This window comes from Pyrus communis, chromosome 9, assembly GCF_041283825.1.
Source record: "Pyrus communis isolate YQ-2024b chromosome 9, ASM4128382v1, whole genome shotgun sequence".
NCBI lineage: Eukaryota > Viridiplantae > Streptophyta > Magnoliopsida > Rosales > Rosaceae > Pyrus > Pyrus communis.
The window spans coordinates 12,968,170-12,989,099 of NC_142573.1; the positions used below are offsets into that span (position 1 = coordinate 12,968,170).

Sequence of the window (20,930 nt, forward strand, 5' to 3'; positions counted from 1 at the left end):
GAAACTGGTGACTGGCTCCAATTCGTAGCTTTGAGTCAAGCAACACGTCGAAAACAGAAGAGAGCAATTTGAAGTCCGAGATGACGAAGACAACAAGGTTATGAGGCGAGCAAGAGCAGTGGTGGGCAAATGGCCCTTTAATGGAAATGTGTTAAACCTTTACATGACGACATGAATTCAAATCTTAGCAGTGACTAACCTCACATCTAATCTAACAAAATCGATCGTTTGACAAAAAAAAAATTAAAAAAATAAAAAAATAAAAAACTAGCAGTGGCGGGAAGAAAGTAAAACTACTGTACACAAAAGAGTAAACAAACAGAAACTAAAGACTAGGATTCTCTCCCGGGAAAATATAAAATTACCAAAAAGAATTAGTATAGGCTTTTATCCAAAGGAGTGTTCTTACACATGAAATACTGAGTGAATTGCTTGCCAATATTCAGTTAACTCCAACACCAAGCATGGCTACAACTTTAGCAATACAAAACTGATGCAATCAACGAACATGATCGATATCAATATCGATCACTGAAAGGAGCCATTAGTAGCTCCTCCAACACCAAATAAACAAGAACACACCTATACTGACAAAATAAATGCTTAATGGGGCTTCCTCAAAACAACAAACTGCCCCTTGTATGCGGCACTCGCTAAAAAATGATGCCTACAAAACTATTACTGCTGTACGCTTGCAAAGGTAACATACAAGCTCACAGAACTAACATACGAGGATGATAAGCGACTTAACACCCTGACATTAAGTACGCAGAACACCAGAATCTTCAAACAGAAAAAAGGGCCTTTGTTCAGATTGTTTAAACTAGTCGTGTTTTGAGGAGCTGGAGTATTCAGATTCTGTCACTCCCGATGAGCCACTTGATGACATTTCACTGCTAGAATTCCCTTCTTTCCCATAGCCCGTTGATGCTGGTGCAGGGTTCCTCGGAGGATCATTAGCTGCAGGCTTTGCCCCTTCTTCTGCTAGTCTTTTCATCATGTTCATGATAGTTGGTACCACCTTGGTCGACAAGGATAGAAGCCCGGGAAGCTGCAGACGCAGTATCACACGATTACAAGTCAACTTCTAAATAACCCTTTGCAATAACAATATGTTGTTATTCGTATTATATGACCGGAGTCCTATCTTAAATAGTTTGGGAAGGGATGAGGGAGGAGATAAACTTGTGATTTGATACTCACAGCACCATTGCGGAATTCACCCGCGACGTCTAGCTGCACCCATAGGGCTTTAACGAGTAAAAAGGCCACAAAGATGACGCACAGATAGAAAGGATTTCTGCCATGAAGGTATAGTGAGAATGGTGGTAATGGATAAAATAAAAGGTAGAGCACCAGCATCATCATCTACCTTCACAAAAGTATGTACCTTAAAAGTGTCATAAATTCATTGAATCCCAGCACAATCAAGGCAACAATAGCCCACGGAGGTGGCAACCAGTTGTTATTACGCTTGTTAGCTTCCTGAAAAGTAAAATAGCATAAGGAATGGACTAGGTGTGACTATCAGTAAGTTAAGCTCATAGAAATACTAAATTGAAGAGCTATTGATAAGAATATTTATATCACATGTATCGTTCAATATATTCATCTCAACCGTGGCTAAAAACTTTGAATCTAATGTATTCCAAGTAACAGTAACCATTTATGCAGGGCAATAGCAACACTGCATGCATTGACTCAACTGCAAAATATAAGTTAAGCGGCCCTCTATAATGATTTGGTTTTACCTCTTTAACTCCTTAGAACTATTCTCTAATCTCTACCAACAATAACAAAAGATGAAATATTACATGAGTAATTCAATTAAGAAATTCTGTTTGAAACACCTCTTGAAAAAATAATGACCCATTTGATTTAAATTAAACAAAATCTAGCAAGGCATAAGATCAATAAAGGTGTAAATGCACTGCAATGGTACAATCTAAATCTAAACCCAACAAAAACACAGTATAACAATAAAAGCCCACCAAATAATACTTTATAGGAGACCCAATAAAAAACAGTTCATGGATTCCATTAAGAAAAATAAGAAGCCATAGCAGATGGAGGACGAAACAAAACATATATATTAGCAAGCATTGTATCATACCTGTGCAGAAATAGCCTGAGAAACACTGTACTCAGTCTCTGCCTTGAATTGCCGCCACAAAGATTTGCACTGGACAGGTGTGATCAATGTTTTTGATGCTGAAATCTGCAAATAAGAGGGAAGTCACAAAAGCTACTTGTTGCTTACATGAAAAACTAAGGCCTACCAGCAGTACCACAGAACGAGCACATAAAAGAATACATTGCCAAACCCGACTAAGACTTCCGGGATCAGCTGAACCCCTGGCTATTAACTGTCTTTTACTTTGCAAATTTCTTTGTTAAGTTTAGTTGTCTTTCGTTAATGTACAACCCCTGTTTAACCACTATAAAAAAAAGTGTAACTCCTTGTAGTTGTAGTTACTAAAAGAAAATTTTAATCATGAGTAATGTGACTAGTCACTACACCCATATATGCCTCCCCTATTTCAGTTTTCTGTTCTCCTATTTCATATTTTACTTAAGTTATCTAGATCATCTCAGGTAACTGGGTGGGCCAGTGCATGCATATGCATAATATTTAAATGTTTTTATAAGAGTTTTCAGTGCTGTATTTTGAATTTGTGATACACCCATATACTAAATGTCATATTTTGGCATATGCATTCTGACGGGTAGGCCAATGTCATTACTAAATTTTACCTTTTAGTTTCCCGACAATGCTAACACTATTTTCTTAAAGATGGGACATTGCAATACAAACAACAACAACAACAAAGCCTTATCCCACTAAGTGGGGTCGGCTATATAAATCCTACAACGCCACCGCGCTCAGTTTTGAGCCACCTCTAAAATAAACAAAAGATGGGACACTGCAATACAAATTAAAAATTCACAAGCTTGAAATTTAAAAAAAATAAAATAAAAAAACCACCTCTTGCCAAGTGCTTGAAGCCAGTGGGTCAGCGGTCGTGATACTCCGATCTTTAACAGCAGCATTTGTGGAATCCACCAAGGCAAGGGACAAAGTATTCTCAATATTATCAGCGCCCTCATCATCCAAACGGATTGCAGCCATAACAGAAAGCAATTTTAAGGACTGCAAAAGTTGAAAATATAGTTGAGAAATCTTTACGGAGAATTCAGACACAAAATGTAACAGATAATACAGAAACTGTGACATACTGCAGAACGAGCAGTTTTGGTAATTGATCTAATATCTTCCTTCCCAGTCCAGACACGTGGCATTGAATCAGAATCATGGCTAAATAACGTTGCAAACCTGTAGATAATTTTAAACCCTCAGAACCATGGCTAAGTGCTGTTGCAAACCTGTCAGAAAATTAAATCTAAATTTGCACAAGATAAACTCAAATTTAGACAACTGAACGTCTCAGAACCATGGGCAAATTCAAGCTTAATTTTCATATGATAAAATCTGAAACAATTAGACACCTGAATGTGACCATTGCAAGGATTTCCTACCTGTCCTTCATACGAATCAAAACCCTTCCAGCCTCTTCCTTTGTTTTAGCTTCTACCACACCTCTTGCATACGCCTCCAGATTTGCAAGTATTTGGCCCTTAGCTTCTTCATCCATATCAAAACCAGAAAGTGCACTAGAGAGCCCGGAGACAGCTGATTCTGTCTCACGCCGGAAAAGTTTTCTTATTGAGGGCCAGGTCTCACTATTAGCTCCATCTAGAAGAGCCTCTACTGGTGCCGATAATGCATCCTTCAATTTTGACTGAAAATGTAGTCAAATTATCAGCATGGTCCATTAGATAATTCAATCAAGAAAAATATAGGTCAAAACCATATAAGTTTTTGCTTGATCCCAGTTCCCTTTTAATTTCCTTCTGCACTCTAATTTTGCTTGGGTTCTAATTATCCGTTACCCCAATCATTCCACAAGGACCAGTGAAAAAAAATATGCCAGTATACCTCATAAAGTGCAGTAAGTTCAGATAGCTTAGCAGCACGAACTGAAGCAATATGGGCTTCTATATCTCGTTTAAGTTTATCCCTTACTTTTGATGTGTCCCAGTTTGCTAGTGTGATAACAGCATCTGCAAAAATAATGTGTTAATATTACATTGTACTTTCAAAGCATGAAAAAGGAACTGAAGAATGAATGAATACTTTGCAAGGAGATAAAAAATACTCAAGAATCATCTTTTTTCTATAGCATAACTTAACTGAAGTTCCTTCAGAACGCTTACTCGAGCCAAAGCAAACGTATATGAAACAATTCTAAAACTAAATTGTTTATGTCCACAATTTTTTTTATGTGTATGTAAATCCATTTAACTCAATTCAATAACAAATCTAAATGATAGATTCATCATATATCAAAACAAAACATTTCATCATAAAGTATGAAGTAAAGAATTTTTTTTCTAAATATTTGATATTTTGATAGAACGAGAGTTCTTTCGTCTTGAAATCCGACTACTATTAATTTGAAGAGGGCTATTTCTTATTCTGTATTCTGTATTCTTTCTAAAATTCAAGGACTAACCGCTGTACAGAATTACAAAAAAATCCTGAAACACATCGATGACTTGTGATAGAACTTATGCTTGATAGAAATATTAGTATCATATAGAGTCGACGAATGAGGTGCATTCATAAAAAAATTTAAAATTCACAGACGAAAAAATGGCAAAAAAGAAAGTATTAATTTCCCTTCTATATCTTGCATCTATAGTATTTTTGCCTTGGTGGATCTCTCTCTCATTTAATAAAAGTCTGGAATCTTGGTTTACTAATTGGTGGAATACTAGGCAATCCCAAAATTTTTAATGATATTCAAGAAAAGAGTATTCAAATCTGTGGAGCCAATTCAAAAATCTGTTATTTTGAAGTCTCCCCCTTAAGAACACATTGGCTCTGGTAGGAAGAAACACTTTACTCAACTTGTCCTTGAACGTGTTATAAGGTGTACACTAGTACATGTCAAACTGTTTCGTGACCTATGTATTCTTCGATTCATCAATTTAAAGGCTTCTCATATTTTGTAATTCAGTTTTTTTAAATGTGTTCTGAGGAGTGTACATCGATACATTCCAAACTGGTTATGTATTCTTTAATCAACTTAAAGGCTTCTCTTATTTTGTAATTCAATTTTTTATTTATTCTTAAATTTTCAGCTATTGCTAAAAAATGGAATTCCCAAAACATACCTGCACATCCTTCATCAAACAGAGCCATAAAGGACTGAGAGCAATTATGAGCAGCCGCTGAAAATCCCTCCCCACCTTTCAAAGCCTTATCAAATGCTTCCTTGAACTTATCCAGAGTACCAGATCTTATATGTCCCAGTAAAGCTTGGAACGCAGGTTGGACAAGCTAACAAGAAAGGAAAAATAAGATTAGAAAAATGGGCAGAAAAGGTGAATAAGAGAACAAAGACATGAATAAGGTAGATGGTATTGGAACTCATTTTATATTCAAAAGGGATAATTTTATGCAAAACAAGTTAAACTTTAATCTCTTGGAAGGCCTCAAAAAGCTTTACTATACATTGGTCTTCAATTTCCGTAGGCAAAAATAACTTGTTTTCCAATACATTTGACATGTATAGCAGATTCAAGGAGGAACTACAAACATAACTTGTTCTTCAATTTCTATAGGCAAAAAAATTACAAAATATGCAACACTGCATAGCCTCAGTAGGCCCTACAGGGGGGAGGGGGAACAAAAGAGGAACATAGCTTGCACAAAAATGACATCGAGATTATTACTTGCAGCAATTTTTCTTCGAGCTGCTGGCGCTTCCCAGTTCTGACACCCTCATCAAAATATATAGCCTCTGCATCATACCTAAAATTGCACAAATAAACATATTAATCAACTAAATACAAAGAACTATTCAACCACACAAGGCAAAAGGTGAACTGCAACAGAAACCTTAAACCTGAAGTTGCTCAGTACAATTAAAGCGAAGGTAAAGTTACGCGCACATTTCTAACAAGCAATTTAACGAAAAATCTGAACATAAAACATAAAGCAGCCAACTTTATTTCTCTTCCTCCCCTTTTACTGTGTCAATGAGATTCTTTCTCTTTCTGTTATTACCATTTTGTGTATTGTTCACTCGTCTTTTACAAGGCCTCAACCTTGTACCCAAAAAACAAAGGAAAAACCTTGACCAATAGCACGGACTAACACTTGATCACCCACTATTCCGAAAGCGCTTTGGGTATTTGACATAACAAAAAACCATAGTGTAACCAGTGCCCATCCTCCAGTTGAATTGAAATGAGGCTCACTTAAAGAGTCTTGTGTATCATGAGTACCATAATCCAGAACCTAGAAGCAAGTTTCTACAACAAACCTAACGTGACCATCAAAGTGAATTCTAGATGTTCACAGAAAGTGCATGCTACCTAATTAGCACAAGACAGTTAAAGAACTTCTCTCTCCTTAGATCAAAATGTATCCTATAGCTTTGCCGCCAAGAAAATCAGATGAAGATACTTACTCTGATAGATAAGTATCAAGGATTGAATTGAGCTTCTTCCCAAAGCCAGAAATAGGACCGGACTGAACAGCCTCATCCAACTCACTCCACTCCTGTGATAATTTAGGAGTTCAAGGGCCACCAAATTTATAACGTCAACAAGATTTTAAGAATAAAAAAATGTGGTACCATATGAAAATAGATACCTCATTTCCTGCAAAAGCAGCATACTTCTCATTTGCAATTTCTTCACAACGTACAGTAGCCACCATGACCTACAATGATTGAACAAAAGATGGCTTATTTAAAATAAAATGCATAGGACATGAATGTCATAAGTGAGAATATATTCACAGGGTTACCTTGTGGGCAGGAAGATCAAGATCTTTGTTTTCTTTGATGACTTTCCATATCTGCTGTGCACTAAACGAAAACCCTGAAGCAGGAACTACTCCCCGTCGGTCTCCAGCAAGACCACCAGGTGCAATAGAATGATAAAATCTCTGCCTCAAGCTAGCAACCTTAATTTATAAACATAATTTACCAAAGAAAGAAAACAAAAATGTTAGATAGCTATATCTAGCAAAAAGCTAAAGTTCATTGTATCCCAAGAACAAAGAAACCAATATTAAATTTTTAATTTAACCTGATACAAGGCTAAAAATAATTCTATGTGATCAACAGACACACATATAGACATATACCTGCTCCTTAAATTGCTCTTCCTTTTCTTCATAACTAGAAAGAGCAACAACCTCAACCTAACCATTCAATCATCAAAACATTGTCAATACACATGATTCATAGTTTTCACCACAATAACATCAAATTACTGTCGTTCTTTAACAGTTTAGCCCACAAAAATGAGTACATGTCTATGCTCATATGTCAAAAAAGTATTGGCATCTTACATTAAAAAATTCACTTAGTGGAGTTTCCTTGTGGGCTTCAGGTTTAGGAACAGAGTCCCATATCTGCAACAAAGGATAAAGAAGGTTGAAAATAAACATCAACTTAAGTCAGAAAATAATAAGTAAAGAAATAAATCACTTACCTTCTGAATGTCTTCTCTAAGCACTGGTTCTAAATTTTCCAACGGCGTCTAAACAGAGAAAAGGATACAATCAAAAACTCAACCCAGAATTGAAAAGACTTATACAAAGAAACAAAGTGATGCAACAGGAACTAAAATATGAATAATAAATGCAGAGTAAAGTTGACTCCATCTCAGGCTACGACATAGGAAGCTAGAAGAGAGGAACTAACCCTTGTCTTATCACGGATGACAAACATCAGGGTTGTTTTACGCGGACTAAATAATCGCATCATCACCTGTTAGTCAAGCATAAAGTTATAAAAAATTAAAAAATTTAAAAAAAAAAAAAAAAACCAAAAGCAATCTTATGACATTTATACTAACTGCTTAAACACAGAAGCTAGGTATAAAAATACTTGGAACACAGTCTTCAGGAGAGGCTTGTTTGCAGCTTGCTCACGGCCTATATCATGGCACCACCTGGAAGACAAAAATTGTTTTAGAGAATAACTCACATGGATTATGGAAAAATGAAACCCCAAACAATATATTAATTAAGAGCAACTAAGCAGGATATAAAGCAATACATATTGACATGGTTAGACTAAAAAATATTTTAAAGGGTAGAAAAACTCACATGTTTATGAGCACTATATCTGAAACAGCAAGAGCAAAGAGGGCACTCTGCTTCTCAAATGCAGTATCATCCTTGAAAAGAAAAACAGATAATAATAATCAAAACAATTATGTCATTCTTGTCCAGAACTGTTTAAACAGTTAGATCAAATGTTACAGTATAATGCATTACAGTGTTTAAACAGTTAGTTCAAAATAAACGAATTAAATTACACAACCTAATTCCATATTAAAATACTTGAACCTGGAAAAAGAATGTTCACAGAATAATGCATTACAGTGTGGAATAGTTAATAAAGACTACAGACATTTGCGAATCCACTTTCTACCATCTTATAGTTGAGCTTGATGCATTAAATTTGAAGATCATTTTAATAGAAAAGCACTGATCCAGTGTTTTATAAAATAAAATAAAAGTGAACTTGTCAGGTAGTTGCACTCTATTAAGGGTAGTGCTACCCACACACACATTTTTACTTCTCACACACCCCCTTTCCATTTTCAGCCATCGGATCAAATGAATTAAAGAAGATCAATGGCCAAAAGTTAACAATGGTGTGTGGGAGGTAAAAAGGGTGTGTGAATGGCACTATCCTCTATTAATTCCACAAATTAATTGATCATAGCAGCAAAGGAATCATAGCATTTGAAGGCTTCACAACACTCAACATTAAAAAAATGTACAATTGCACGAGAGAAACAATGATAAATCCCTAAGTGATAACACTTTTTCCTTTCCGTTTTCTCATTTATTTGCTAGTCAAATTACCAACGTCTACTCTTACTTAATAGAGTAAGTATTGATTTTCTTTAAGCTACAAGGGCACAGAAGAATATAACAGAGAACTGGTTTTGATGATAAAATCCAAGCATGACCATTAATGATAATTTAAAGATAACTAAAGTGGGGTGTAAAAAGCACCTCTCCTCGTTCTCTTCCATCGGTACCCTCTAAATCCATTACAAGAGTGCAAGGCTCAATGCCGGCGCATTTTGCAACCCAAATACCTTTGGTTGTTTGCGACCTGGAAAAAAAAAAAATGCACCCAACATTTTGTGATCATAAAATAAAAACATAACTAATTTAATATTGAGCATCATGAGAACTTGCCTTCCTCTAAAAGCATCCATCTCGCGAAAGTTGGTAGCAAATAAATGATTTAACAATGTGCTCTTTCCTGGCCAGATCATTAGTAGGAAAAAAAAAATTAAGTGAAACCTTAACATATATTCAGGAAGAAGAAGACAATATGACATCCCTCCATGCAAGCTAAACTCAAAAAATAGCTTATCGGTGTCAGATTTGAAAACAGAAAACATATTCCATAGAAATTCATGCCTTTAATTACCAAAGCACATTATAAACTCTTCTCCGTCTGATTTAAACTTCAAACAGGTAGCAATATACTGAACAATAATTTAATAAAACACACTTCATCATATCTAAACCCTCAACAAAGTTACCCGGGAAAAATAAAGACTTATATGCTATGCTTGAGGAAATGAATGCATACCACTACTTTGTGGTCCCATAATGGAGACAACGGCATAAGAAAGTCCGCATTCAGCCAATTTTGCCTCCTTAATAAACTGATCAATTCCGGTGACATTGAATGTACCATCCCCGTCAAGAAGCTGAGTAGAGCAGCACTCCTCACTTTTTGCTGGATGAGAGTGTGCTCAAATGTTAGATAAGAAACAAAATCCATGGATTTCAAAGATACAAAATGTCCTAAAGAAACAGATAAAGAATTCAATCTGGCACACATTAGGTTTGTTGATTCAAATATCATGGAAAGCATTTATAAAAAGCCAAAATAAACAAAGACCAACTGTACAAACAAACATAATAGCCACCAATTTTCTCATTACTCTTAAAAATTCATCCAATCATATATATTTCTGCGTGCCTTTTGTACATCACAACAAAAACATAATTTTTTTAGATCTTGAATTTAGAAAGGTAAATTTTTTACACTGATCTGCAAGTATCATGCAAATTAACCTTACCCCGATATTACATTGCTGATGAGAAAGTTAAATCAATTACATTTGTGTAACAAATTAATCTACTGACCTCAATTAAGCCCAAAAAAATCCTATAATCCCCAGATTAACATCCAATTACATTTCCGGCATCTCAAGCTTAACTCAATGAATAAAAGAGAAAACATTTTGTTATGTTTTCCTACACTTTCTGACTAACCAAACAGAAACAAAACAAAAAAAAAAAAAAAAAAGGGGGCTTTTACAACCAATTATTTCCCCTTAATCTACCCTTCAAAACCCCAAAATTTGCATCCAACTGATGCAAAATCAATCAAATCAACCTAAATTAAGTTATATTACACGAACAGTTAAACACAAAAACTGAAACCCAAAGTAGGAAATGCCAAATACGCATGACCGCTCTCTGTATCACAATCAATAAACGTCTGAAATTGATGGCAATCAGGTGGTAAATCGCAATTAATTAATGGAAAACGGAAAATTAAACAAATGGATAAATAAATAAACGTCAGGTTATAATTATGATTTGGGTAATATAAATCAGGTGGATCGGAGGAATGAGAAGGTACCCATTTTCGGGCGAGATTGGCCTCGAAGAGCTTGAGATGACGGGCTTCAAAATGTGTGCGAGATTGAGAGAAAGAGATCGGTTAGGAGCAGAGAGAAGAGAGGGAGAGAGAAAGAGCAAGCGATCGCAGAGGAGAGAGAGTTTGAGCTTTTGTTCTTAAAAAGTGGGCGTGCGTGACTTTCTTTTGTTCCTCTAATTACTTTTAGGTGATTCTTTTGGCTAAATCATTTTCTTTTAATAGGTAAAACTTTTTTTTTTTTTTTTAAATTCCCTCATTTTACTTTCTCCAATCAACTTGATTGAATAATTTAACTAGTATTTAAAATATTCACGAAATTGTTATTTTTTTTGTAATATATTGGAAAAATCAAATGATTGATACAGAAAGGTAAAATGCAAACTTTACCTTATATCGTCAAGATGTAAGAAAATCAGTGGATGTCAATAATATTTACCAATTCACTACAGAATTCCACCAGAACACATTGTTGATTTTGAACTTTTGAATTTTTTTGAGAAATTATTGTAATTTCGATTAAATCTGAATGAGTTGACCCACCAAATTACAAATTTTCATAAGTTTTATTGAGAATAACTGATATCAATTTCGTTATATCCATCGATATTTCTATAAATTTGTATATCGATATTTTAAACACTAAATTTAATAGACACCAGTATTTTTTTCTTGTAGTGAAAATATGCTAGTTTTACCTATAAATGGGGTATTTGCTAATCATTTTGATTAATTTATTCAACATTAAGAATATTTTGTTTCTGATGTTTAAGCTTTTCAAATTTTTTTTTTTTTTTGTCAAATGATATATTTTGTTAGATTAGTCATCGACAGGCTTGAACCCACGTCGTCATACAAGGGCTCAACACATTTCCACCACTGTGGTAAATGATCACTTGCTCAAACTTTGTATTAAGGCTAAAAGGATTCTAAAGCATCCCCATTGAAAATATGCAAATTTGATATTAGAAAAATCATATTATATTCTTTTTTACTTGAGAGAGATGTAGATGAGAGTTATTACTTTTGATTTTATTTATATTTTTTGATAAAGACGATACTTTTCGATAAAGATTTATCTTGTACATTTGTTAAGCATTTGGCATCCCTAACCACTGTTAAATGGCACACCTCATTTTAAAGCTTTCAACTAAAAAATCATGCATTGTTGTCAATTTTCGCATCTCGAACACAAAATCATAGAACATTACTATGGAATTCTACGGCATTTCTATTAGACCACTTATTAGTATGCATGCTATGCATCAAATTTTAATTGAACATGATGGTTGAAAAAAAAATATTGTGTGTGCTCTTTATATACACACATACAAAAGAACTTGTATACTATACGTATCATAAACATGTTCCACAATTTAATTAAATCCCCGTCCTCCAAAAAATTGATACAAATTAGAGGACAAGCATATATTTCATAAAGCCTTTAGCTATTGGTCGCCATTTCTCGAGGCAATTATGACACATGATGACTTAGGGAATTATTAAAGTTGAAAAGAGTGAATTATTATTAGGAAATTTTAACGAAAAGAACACGGTACATTTAATTTTAACGAAAAATTATATTTTTACACTAAAAAATGAATTATGGTACTATTCATATTATTCTTTATTTTGTCCTTATCATTAAAACTCAAAGTTTTCAAACCATTTTCATTAGTTTTCTTTTATTATTTTGGAAGATTATAGTTGCACATATTTTTCTTCTTTACACATTGTTTTTACTTTTAACTAAATATTATAATATCGAAAAAATGTATATTACATGAGTTCACCAACATTTGGCGTTTTAGGTTAATAATAATGGAATTTGTGCTTTTTTTTTACACATATTCTTGTGCTCTCGTCAAAACTGAAATTAGTAATATCAAATGACACCTAGTACTACGGTCTACAGGTATTCCTTTTCACTTATAAGTGAGAGGTTTTAGGTTCGATTCTCACCAAATGTGAATTTGAACCACATTATTGCTAGCATATTATGAGGTTAAGCCCATCCCTTTTCCTTTAGCGTAAATAATATCGTTTGTTAAAAAAAAAAAAACAAGTCACTTAGTACTACGATTTAGTGGTATTTCTTTACTAGTAAGCGAGAAGTTTTTTTGTTCGATTCTCACCAAAGGAGAATTTGACCCACATTATCACTAGCTCATTGTGAGACTTAACTCACTTCCCACCTCCTTAACGTATATAATATCATTGTCAAAAAAAAAATTCTTGTGCTCTTGTTACAAGACGATACAGCAATTGTTTTTGCTTTTTAACAATCAATATCATCTATACTAAGGGAGAGGGAATGAACTTAACATCACAATGGACTAGCAACCTATAGTATACAAATTGATATCCAAAATGGATTTGGATCCCATCCGGATTCAAATTGTGGGGATCGTAAGGATCCTCATATTCTAGTCATTTATCGTACATCGTGCGGTCATAAATTATTTTGAATTTCTTATTAAAAATTAAATACAAATAGTACCTAACAAAAAATGATCGCATAATGTATGATAAACAACTAAGCTATGAGGATCCTTAGGATTCGCAAAAAAAAAGGATCCGAATAGGATCCCCACCCAAAAAAAAAAAAATCAAGATAGGATCCCACAAAAAAATCTGAAAATAATCCCTATAAAAAAAATCTAGAAAAGATCCCCACAAAAATGATCGGAGAGAATCATCGTCTCTTCAAAGTAGGGGTGCATGGACCCACATTATTTCACCGACCCAGTTGCCGCCCAGTGTCCTTTTCAAGAATTGAAAAAGAAAAAAGGTTGGACGGCTCGATCGGCATGGACTTTGCAGCGCCCTGGGGACACGCCCAGCTCGCAGCCTTCCGTAGTGGCTGCTTTCGGTCCACAAACCCAAGCGTGGGACCCCTCTTTGCCCGATTCAATATTCAATATATCTTCCCACGGTTTTGTACTAAAATTAATAACCAAAATACATTAATATAATAATAAAACAATATTGAATAGAAATGAAGAGCGATGGCTCTCATCTGTATCGATTTTTTTTTTTTTTTTTTTTTTTTTTTTTAGGGTGGTGGTGGATAAACTTTTTATTGTGATGGGAAACATTGATGATACACCATATATTTTTATGTAAATGATTGAAAATTTTATTTAAGTTATTAATTTTTTAATATACATATTTTACTATTTGTATAGTAACATATGATGTACCACCTCGTATGCTGATCACATTGAAAAATCTCGTGTGGTGAATGTTCCATCATTATTAAACAACATTCGTTTGTCTAATATTGGTCCACAAGATGAAGTTATAAAGATAGTCCAAAATTACACATTCATTTATTAATAATATCAAAGAGTAGTGATAACCGGTAAACGTTAAAGGTCTGAGTCAAGTTTGTTGTACATCTTGTTTCGCTTTGTTTTCTAAAATTTTAATTTGGCTATGAGGTACTATGCTTTTAATATGAACCAATATCTCCATGTCTACGAGTTTTACTAATTATTTTTGTAAAACTAAAGGTATTTTCCCATTTATTTTGTAGAAGACTGAATTTGTAATAAAAGTGTAATTTTCAAATTCTCTTAAAACTTTTTTTGTTGAACAACTGATAGTATCTACATTAAAAATGAAGGAAGCTTAGTCTCATAATGCACTAGCAATAATGTAGTCCAATTTCACATTTGATGATAATCGAACCTAAGACCTTTCATTTACAAACACATACAAAGCTACAGAGGGGACCACCCCTCCCTCACCAGAAATGAAGCCTAGGAGTAACCATCTGCCCTTCCAATGGGGTAGCCGCAAAGGCGCAAGGAGGTGCAGCCGCACCTTCAGTCAACAAAAATCAAGCCTAGAAGCGAGATTCCACCCCTCTACTTACTACTACTCCTCAATTGCGGTTGCAATGGCAACAGATCCCTTTTTTTCAGAAATCTAGGCCAAAACAACGTCGCTAAAGAAGAAAATTTTAAATGAAACGGTTTGTTTTGTTAAAACGAAGAACAAAACAGCAGGGGACCCATAATCCATATACACACACATATCAACGCACTTTGTGGTCATCTGGCGATCTGCATAGATTTTTCGCTCTTTCACTTTTAGGTTACAACTTACGTGGTGATATGAGATGAGATGACATGTTAAGGTCAAGTTTTTAGTGATCTATTTGTGAGAGTTTCCCTAACTAAAATTTTAAATCCGATTAACAGGTTAATTGAATGCCATATATGGCCTATACTTATCAAATTTTATCACCACCAATTAAAATATTTGCTAGGAGCCTAATTAAAAAGAGTTTGTCTAGATAATGTAAAATTTTTTTAAATACATTTAATATACATAGGCATGTGAAAAAAACGTTTCTCTTGTAATATGATTCGACATGTTGTATTATTAAATTATCAATTATATATTAATTATTAATTGTCTATGTAATCTTTATTTGAGCTAGGGCTTTTTTTAAATAATAACACAACGTGCCATGCGCCATTATCTAGAAACCATTCCTAATGGAAATCGTCACGAACCTGAGGTGGTCTCATGGAGCTCATTATCTAGAAAACTAACATGAAAATAGTGGTGTTTTAATGAAAGTCACTCACTAAGTTGGGATGTATTAAGTAGTCCCCTCACTCATGAATGTTGGAGAATAAGTTTGATCACTTATCAAAGGAATGATGAAATGGTAGATCAATGATTGCATGATAGAATGGTTGTTTATACTGAGAAATATGTCCTTGCTTTTATAGATGAGCCTATTATGCGATGTTTTCATGACATAAAACTTCATCGTTAATAATTGTAACTTGTTTATATTGATAAATTAAGAACGACAGTAATATTGTCTACTATCTAAAAGGATTTGGTTGTCTACATTTTCTTGGGATCATTTACCCTTCGAAATTTTGCTCCTCCTCTTGACACATCTTAACTTCGCCACTGCTTACAAGTGAAGATGAATACCACTAAACCGTAGTACTAATGAGAAAAAAAGCATTACGAGAAAGATGGGGGAAGACTATTCTTGTCACGCCTTGGCCCCGAAATATTTATTTCGGGAAATAATATTGGTGATAGGCCCAAACTAAATTCTTGTTTAGTTAACTACCATTAATCACTATTCCTTACTTCAATTCCTTAATTCCTCACAAAATTATATCCATATTTCAATTATCAAAACATACAATTAGATTATCAACTAAATCCCCAAATTCCTTCTATTAAAACAACTTTCCACAAAAAAAGTTAAAATTCTCGATTATTTAAGGCTGCATCTAACCTTTGTTAGACTGCCTAATACCCTTGAGCGGGATCAAGCCCTTCGTAGTTCACCATTCAACCTTTTATCTATTTCCGAAAATATTCTAGAAATGAAATATTCACCATTATGCTTCCACAATTGAATCACATCACATAGGTACCAAATACGGATTTAAAAATATTAAAATCTGCATGAAAAGGAAGTGTCGGCCCACTAGCCACGCGCCACCGCAGGTGGCGGTTTTCGACAAACGGACCTAATTTTTCGACTAACTCTAAAAATTACTAAACTCTACAAGCAAGTAGATTTCAATGAGAGGAACAACTTTCATACCTGGGTCAAAGTCTAATTCGGTCGGGAAACACCTGAAATCATCATTGGACCGCCAGACCCTAGAAATAGGTGTTCTCAATTCGACCTTAAACGAACTTCAATGCCCCAACCATTGCTTGGGCTTTGTTCCATACATTGAGGGGAGACTATTGGTGATGGTAATGGCTGGAGTTAGCTCCAGGTTTTGGCAAATCGAGCCCAAACCCACCGTGCGGTTCCTCTTAAAATCAACCATTTTTCTTCGGTTTCTTGGGTGTAACTGGGAGGGAGGACAACTGAGTTTAAAGTAAGGATCATTTTGGCATCGGTTCCGTCATTAACGGTGATCGAAATCGGGAGATCCGACTGGGTCGGGTCGGGGGTCAATGAAGGATCCGATTTTCTCCTCTATTTCTCCCTCATTTCCCCTCTTTTCTCCATCTCCTCATTGGCCGGTTCCCCCATCTCCTCTCCCTCCTTTCTCTCATTTCTCTCCTTACCTTTTCATCATAGCCACACACGTGGCATACTCCAGATTTTCTGGAGCATTCCCGATTATAGGAAAATTACCAAAGTGTCCTTAACTTTAAACGTTAATAACTCTTTCGTTATAACTCCGTTTCACGAACGGTTTGCGCTTACCCGTTCGTAAGTTCAAGCCCTATTCAAAATATAAATTGTGACCTAAAAAGGTCTACAGATTTTAAATAGTTAATTTCCAAACTTTAAACCTCATATGCAGTTTAATTTAAAACTGAACTCAAATAAATTAATAAAAATTCCTGAAAAATAATATAAACTCTCAATACTACGAGTACGTACATTATAATAATTCCCGTAACAAAACTTTACTATTTTTCCCAATTCTATCTTTGGGACCGTACATCGATTTAATTTCGATTTTCTTCACATATTCACAATTATGAATATAAAGTTCATATATTTAAATTTTCAGGGTATTACAATTCTGTTGACTTTTCTGTCCTCTGGCATGAAAAGAAATCAGAGGGGGGGGAGGGTGGGATTCTGGATGACATTTGGTATTTATACACCTATCTTCAAATTCATTAAAATCCATCCTCCATTAAAATCCTAGCAAATCTTTGAGATTTTCACTACCTAGACTTGTATGGACTTTTTTATAACCTAAACGACTACTCCCGGATTTAGATGTATTCCTTAAAATCCTCTAAAATTCTAATTTGACTACAATATAATTTCAAATTTTTTTAAAATCCTAATTTACTACACTCAAATTTTAAAGTCTATTAAAATTGTATCAAATCCTGATTGGGTTAATGACACTAACACCCCCTCAAGTTTATCGTGTTTTCACAAAACCCCATCACGTTTGAAACATAACACTAACACCCCTTGAGGTTCTAATTGGCTTTCACATAACCCATTTAGGGTTGACATCACCTTAAAACATTTTCTTAAAGACAAATTTAGCCTTATTTTAATTGATTTAAAAATAATAACAACTTTTTTTAAAATCAATATAGGGGTTTAGGGCCTCGCCCCCCATGCCCCCCCCCCCCCCCCCCCCCCCGGACGGGGTTTCACCACAATATAATGGAATTCCTAACATGTTTCACCTCCTCCCTAGCTGTCATCACATGAAGCTACTCCTTTGTCCTGGCTTTTCGATCAATCAGCCTCTCCACAAGCTTGGCCTCACTCTTAGCCGTAAAAAAAATATGAAAACCGCCGAATTCTCGAGAATCTTCCTCATGAAATGCAAGTTGTCGTTGGAAACCTTGAATCTTTTATGCCGAATTTTGGAGAAAGATCCAAGTCCATGGTAGAGGAAGAAAGATAACAATATTTCTTTAATTTTCTTTTTACTTTTTTATTTTTTTCTCAAACGATAGATTTTGGTAGATTAGATGTTAAATTAGTCACCGACGGAGTTCGAACCCACACCATCATGCAATGACTCAACTTCTTTTCACCACTGTGGTAAATGATCACGTGCTTCTTTTTATTTTATTTTTAATTATAATGAGGGCAAATTTTTCCTAAAGGGGTTATGTGAAAGTGAACTAAAACCTCAAGGGGTGTTATTGTTATGTTTCAAACGTTAAGGGATTATGTAAAAACACAATAAACCTGAGGGGGTGTTAGTGTAATTAACCAACCTTAATTTGACTACACCCTTAAGTGGTTAAATTCTCTTAAAACTTTTGAATCTTCATTATTAAAATTATAAAGTATTTACTATTATTTTAATGTACCATTTTGGAGAATTCTATTACGATTGCTGCTAAAAATGTTTATGTTTTCGATTTAGTTGGTTGTGGTTGTAGTAGAGGTTTCAACCTCTAACTATTTGTTTCATTATCTTTACTAATTAATAAAACACTCATTATCAACCAAAATCCTATGAAATTACAAGTTTAGCCCTCTAATTAAAACATAATATGAATAAAAAATATGGGGCAAAAATTTAATTTCACACAACCAAAATTTGCTATTTTTTTTTCAAAGCCTCAACTATATGCAATCCTAACATATCTCTAATTAAAAAATTAAAAAATTCTCACTCCCACATTCTCTATCACTCTCTTCTTCTCTCATTCTCTTTCAAAAACAAAAATAAAAAAATTTCTCACACAATTTGTGTGTGCCCATATGCTAGTCTATATAAAATAAAGGTTAATTATGTCCATTAGGCGACATGAAATTAATGAAAAATTGTGAAAATTTACGATTGGGAGAGATAGAAATTGAAAACTTATGGGGGCTTAAAAGGACAATGCTTGGGTACGCACAGGCGAGTACCCAATTTACTGACTTCATGATGTGGCACAATAAGAATAGGCTACTGTCTCATCTAAAACTGCCCCAAACATTGGTTATCTTTGTAACCAAACATCAGTCTTCTTCCTCACCTTCAAAGCCTGTTTTCTTTGTGCACCCCAATAGCAACCCCATCAAAAAGGACTAGAGTGGGATCCCCGGAGGACAAAGTGGGGTTGCCGTCAAAGAGACGATTGACGTTGGATTCGCCGGTGAACATAAGGGTTGGTACAATTGAGGTCACCGGAGGAGAGATGGGTGGAGTTGGGGTTGCCGAGGAAAGAAAAGATTGGGGCGAGCTTACTAATAAATAGAGGGTTTGGGGGTGGGCTCACCTGAGAAGAGGGGATTGATGGAAAAATTTGGGTTGGATTTGATGTAACCAGAGGTTGGAAGAAAGAGATCGATGAAGCAAAGTTCGATGGAAGTAAGAGGGATGGGATGAGACCTGGGGCATAGGCTTAAAGGAGAGTTGGCTGTTTGGTTATACGTGCAAAAGTTACATTGGTTGTTTGGTTATAGGTTTAGAGAGCTTTTGTAAATTACACGTAGGTATATTTAACTGGATCACATGACAATGTCAGTATATTGGGTCCTCCCCGGTGAGGACCCAAAGTATTAGTTCTTATTAGAGAGCTATTTTTCTCTGCCACATGTCATGTTCATGTTGGTTCTCATTAGTGGATACTTCCAGCTGTTAGTGTCACTGTCACATCCCAGCCCGGGACGGATCACTTCCCGGGCGTGCTCCACCATCGTAACACGATATTGTCCGCTTTGGGCTTACCATTCCCTCACGGTTTTGTTTTTGGGAACTCACGAGCAACTTCCCAATGGGTCACCCATCATGGGATTGCTCTAGCCCCTTTCTTGCTTAACTTCAGAGTTCCTACGGAACCCGAAGCCAGTGAGCTCCCAAAATGCCTCGTGCTAGGTAGGGATGGGAATATACATTTAAGGATCACTCCCCTGGGCGATGTGGGATGTCACAATCCACCCACCTTAGGGGCTCGACGTCCTCGTCGGCACACCACGGCCAGGGTTAGGCTCTGATACCAAATTGTCACATCCCGGGCCGGGGCGGATCACTTCCCGGGCCCGCTCCACCACCGTAACACGATATTGTCCGCTTTAGGCTTACCATTCCCTCACAGTTTTGTTTTTGGGAACTCACAAGCAACTTCCTAATGGGTCACCCATCATGAGATTACTCTAGCCCCTTTCTCGCTTAACTTCAGAGTTCCTACGGAACCCGAAGCCAGTGAGCTCTCAAAAGGTCTCGTGCTAGGTAGGGATGGGAATATACATTTAAGGATCACTCTCCTGGGCGATGTGGGATGTCACAGTCACATGGTAGTACTATATCATGAATAATTTATTGATAAATAGAACATGGTAGAGTAGAGGAAGAAGATAACAAGATTTCTTCAAATTTCTAATTTTTAATGTAATATTTTAATTTGGATTTTTTTTTATTCTAATTATTTATAAAAGATTTTTCATTTTTAAAGTAAATAATAATGAGGGAAAAATTGTCTTAAGAATTTTTTTTAAGATGATGTCAACCCTAAAGGGTTTATGTCAGAAGTGAATTAGAACCTTAATGAGTGTTGGTGTTATGTTTCAAAAATGAGAAGTTTTGTAAAAACACAAAACTTCAATAACTGTTAGTGTAATTAACCCGTACTTTATTATGGCTCGTTTGGATGTGCTTTTAAAATGATTGAAAACGCTTTTAGAGAAAATGTTTTTAGGTTCTAAAAGCACTTGAA

The 20,930-nt window shown here is 35.2% G+C and overlaps 1 protein-coding gene across 1 annotated transcript; it reads right to left on the minus strand.

Annotated features, from left to right (window-relative positions):
* Window positions 1–361: 361 nt before the first annotated feature.
* Window positions 362–10,972, minus strand: LOC137739148 (Root hair defective 3 GTP-binding protein (RHD3)). Its single transcript, XM_068478658.2, has 23 exons — window positions 10,770–10,972; window positions 9,705–9,854; window positions 9,302–9,368; window positions 9,113–9,215; window positions 8,192–8,262; window positions 7,971–8,034; window positions 7,785–7,850; window positions 7,573–7,620; window positions 7,430–7,492; window positions 7,223–7,279; window positions 6,881–7,039; window positions 6,725–6,793; window positions 6,540–6,631; window positions 5,800–5,878; window positions 5,239–5,404; window positions 3,998–4,122; window positions 3,538–3,800; window positions 3,238–3,334; window positions 2,987–3,151; window positions 2,114–2,218; window positions 1,391–1,485; window positions 1,204–1,300; window positions 362–1,051 (listed from the first exon to the last, which is right to left on the minus strand). The coding sequence occupies exons 1-23, from the start codon at window positions 10,771–10,773 to the stop codon at window positions 824–826; spliced, it is 2,433 nt and encodes an 810-aa protein (XP_068334759.2). The 5' UTR covers window positions 10,774–10,972; the 3' UTR covers window positions 362–823.
* Window positions 10,973–20,930: the final 9,958 nt, after the last annotated feature.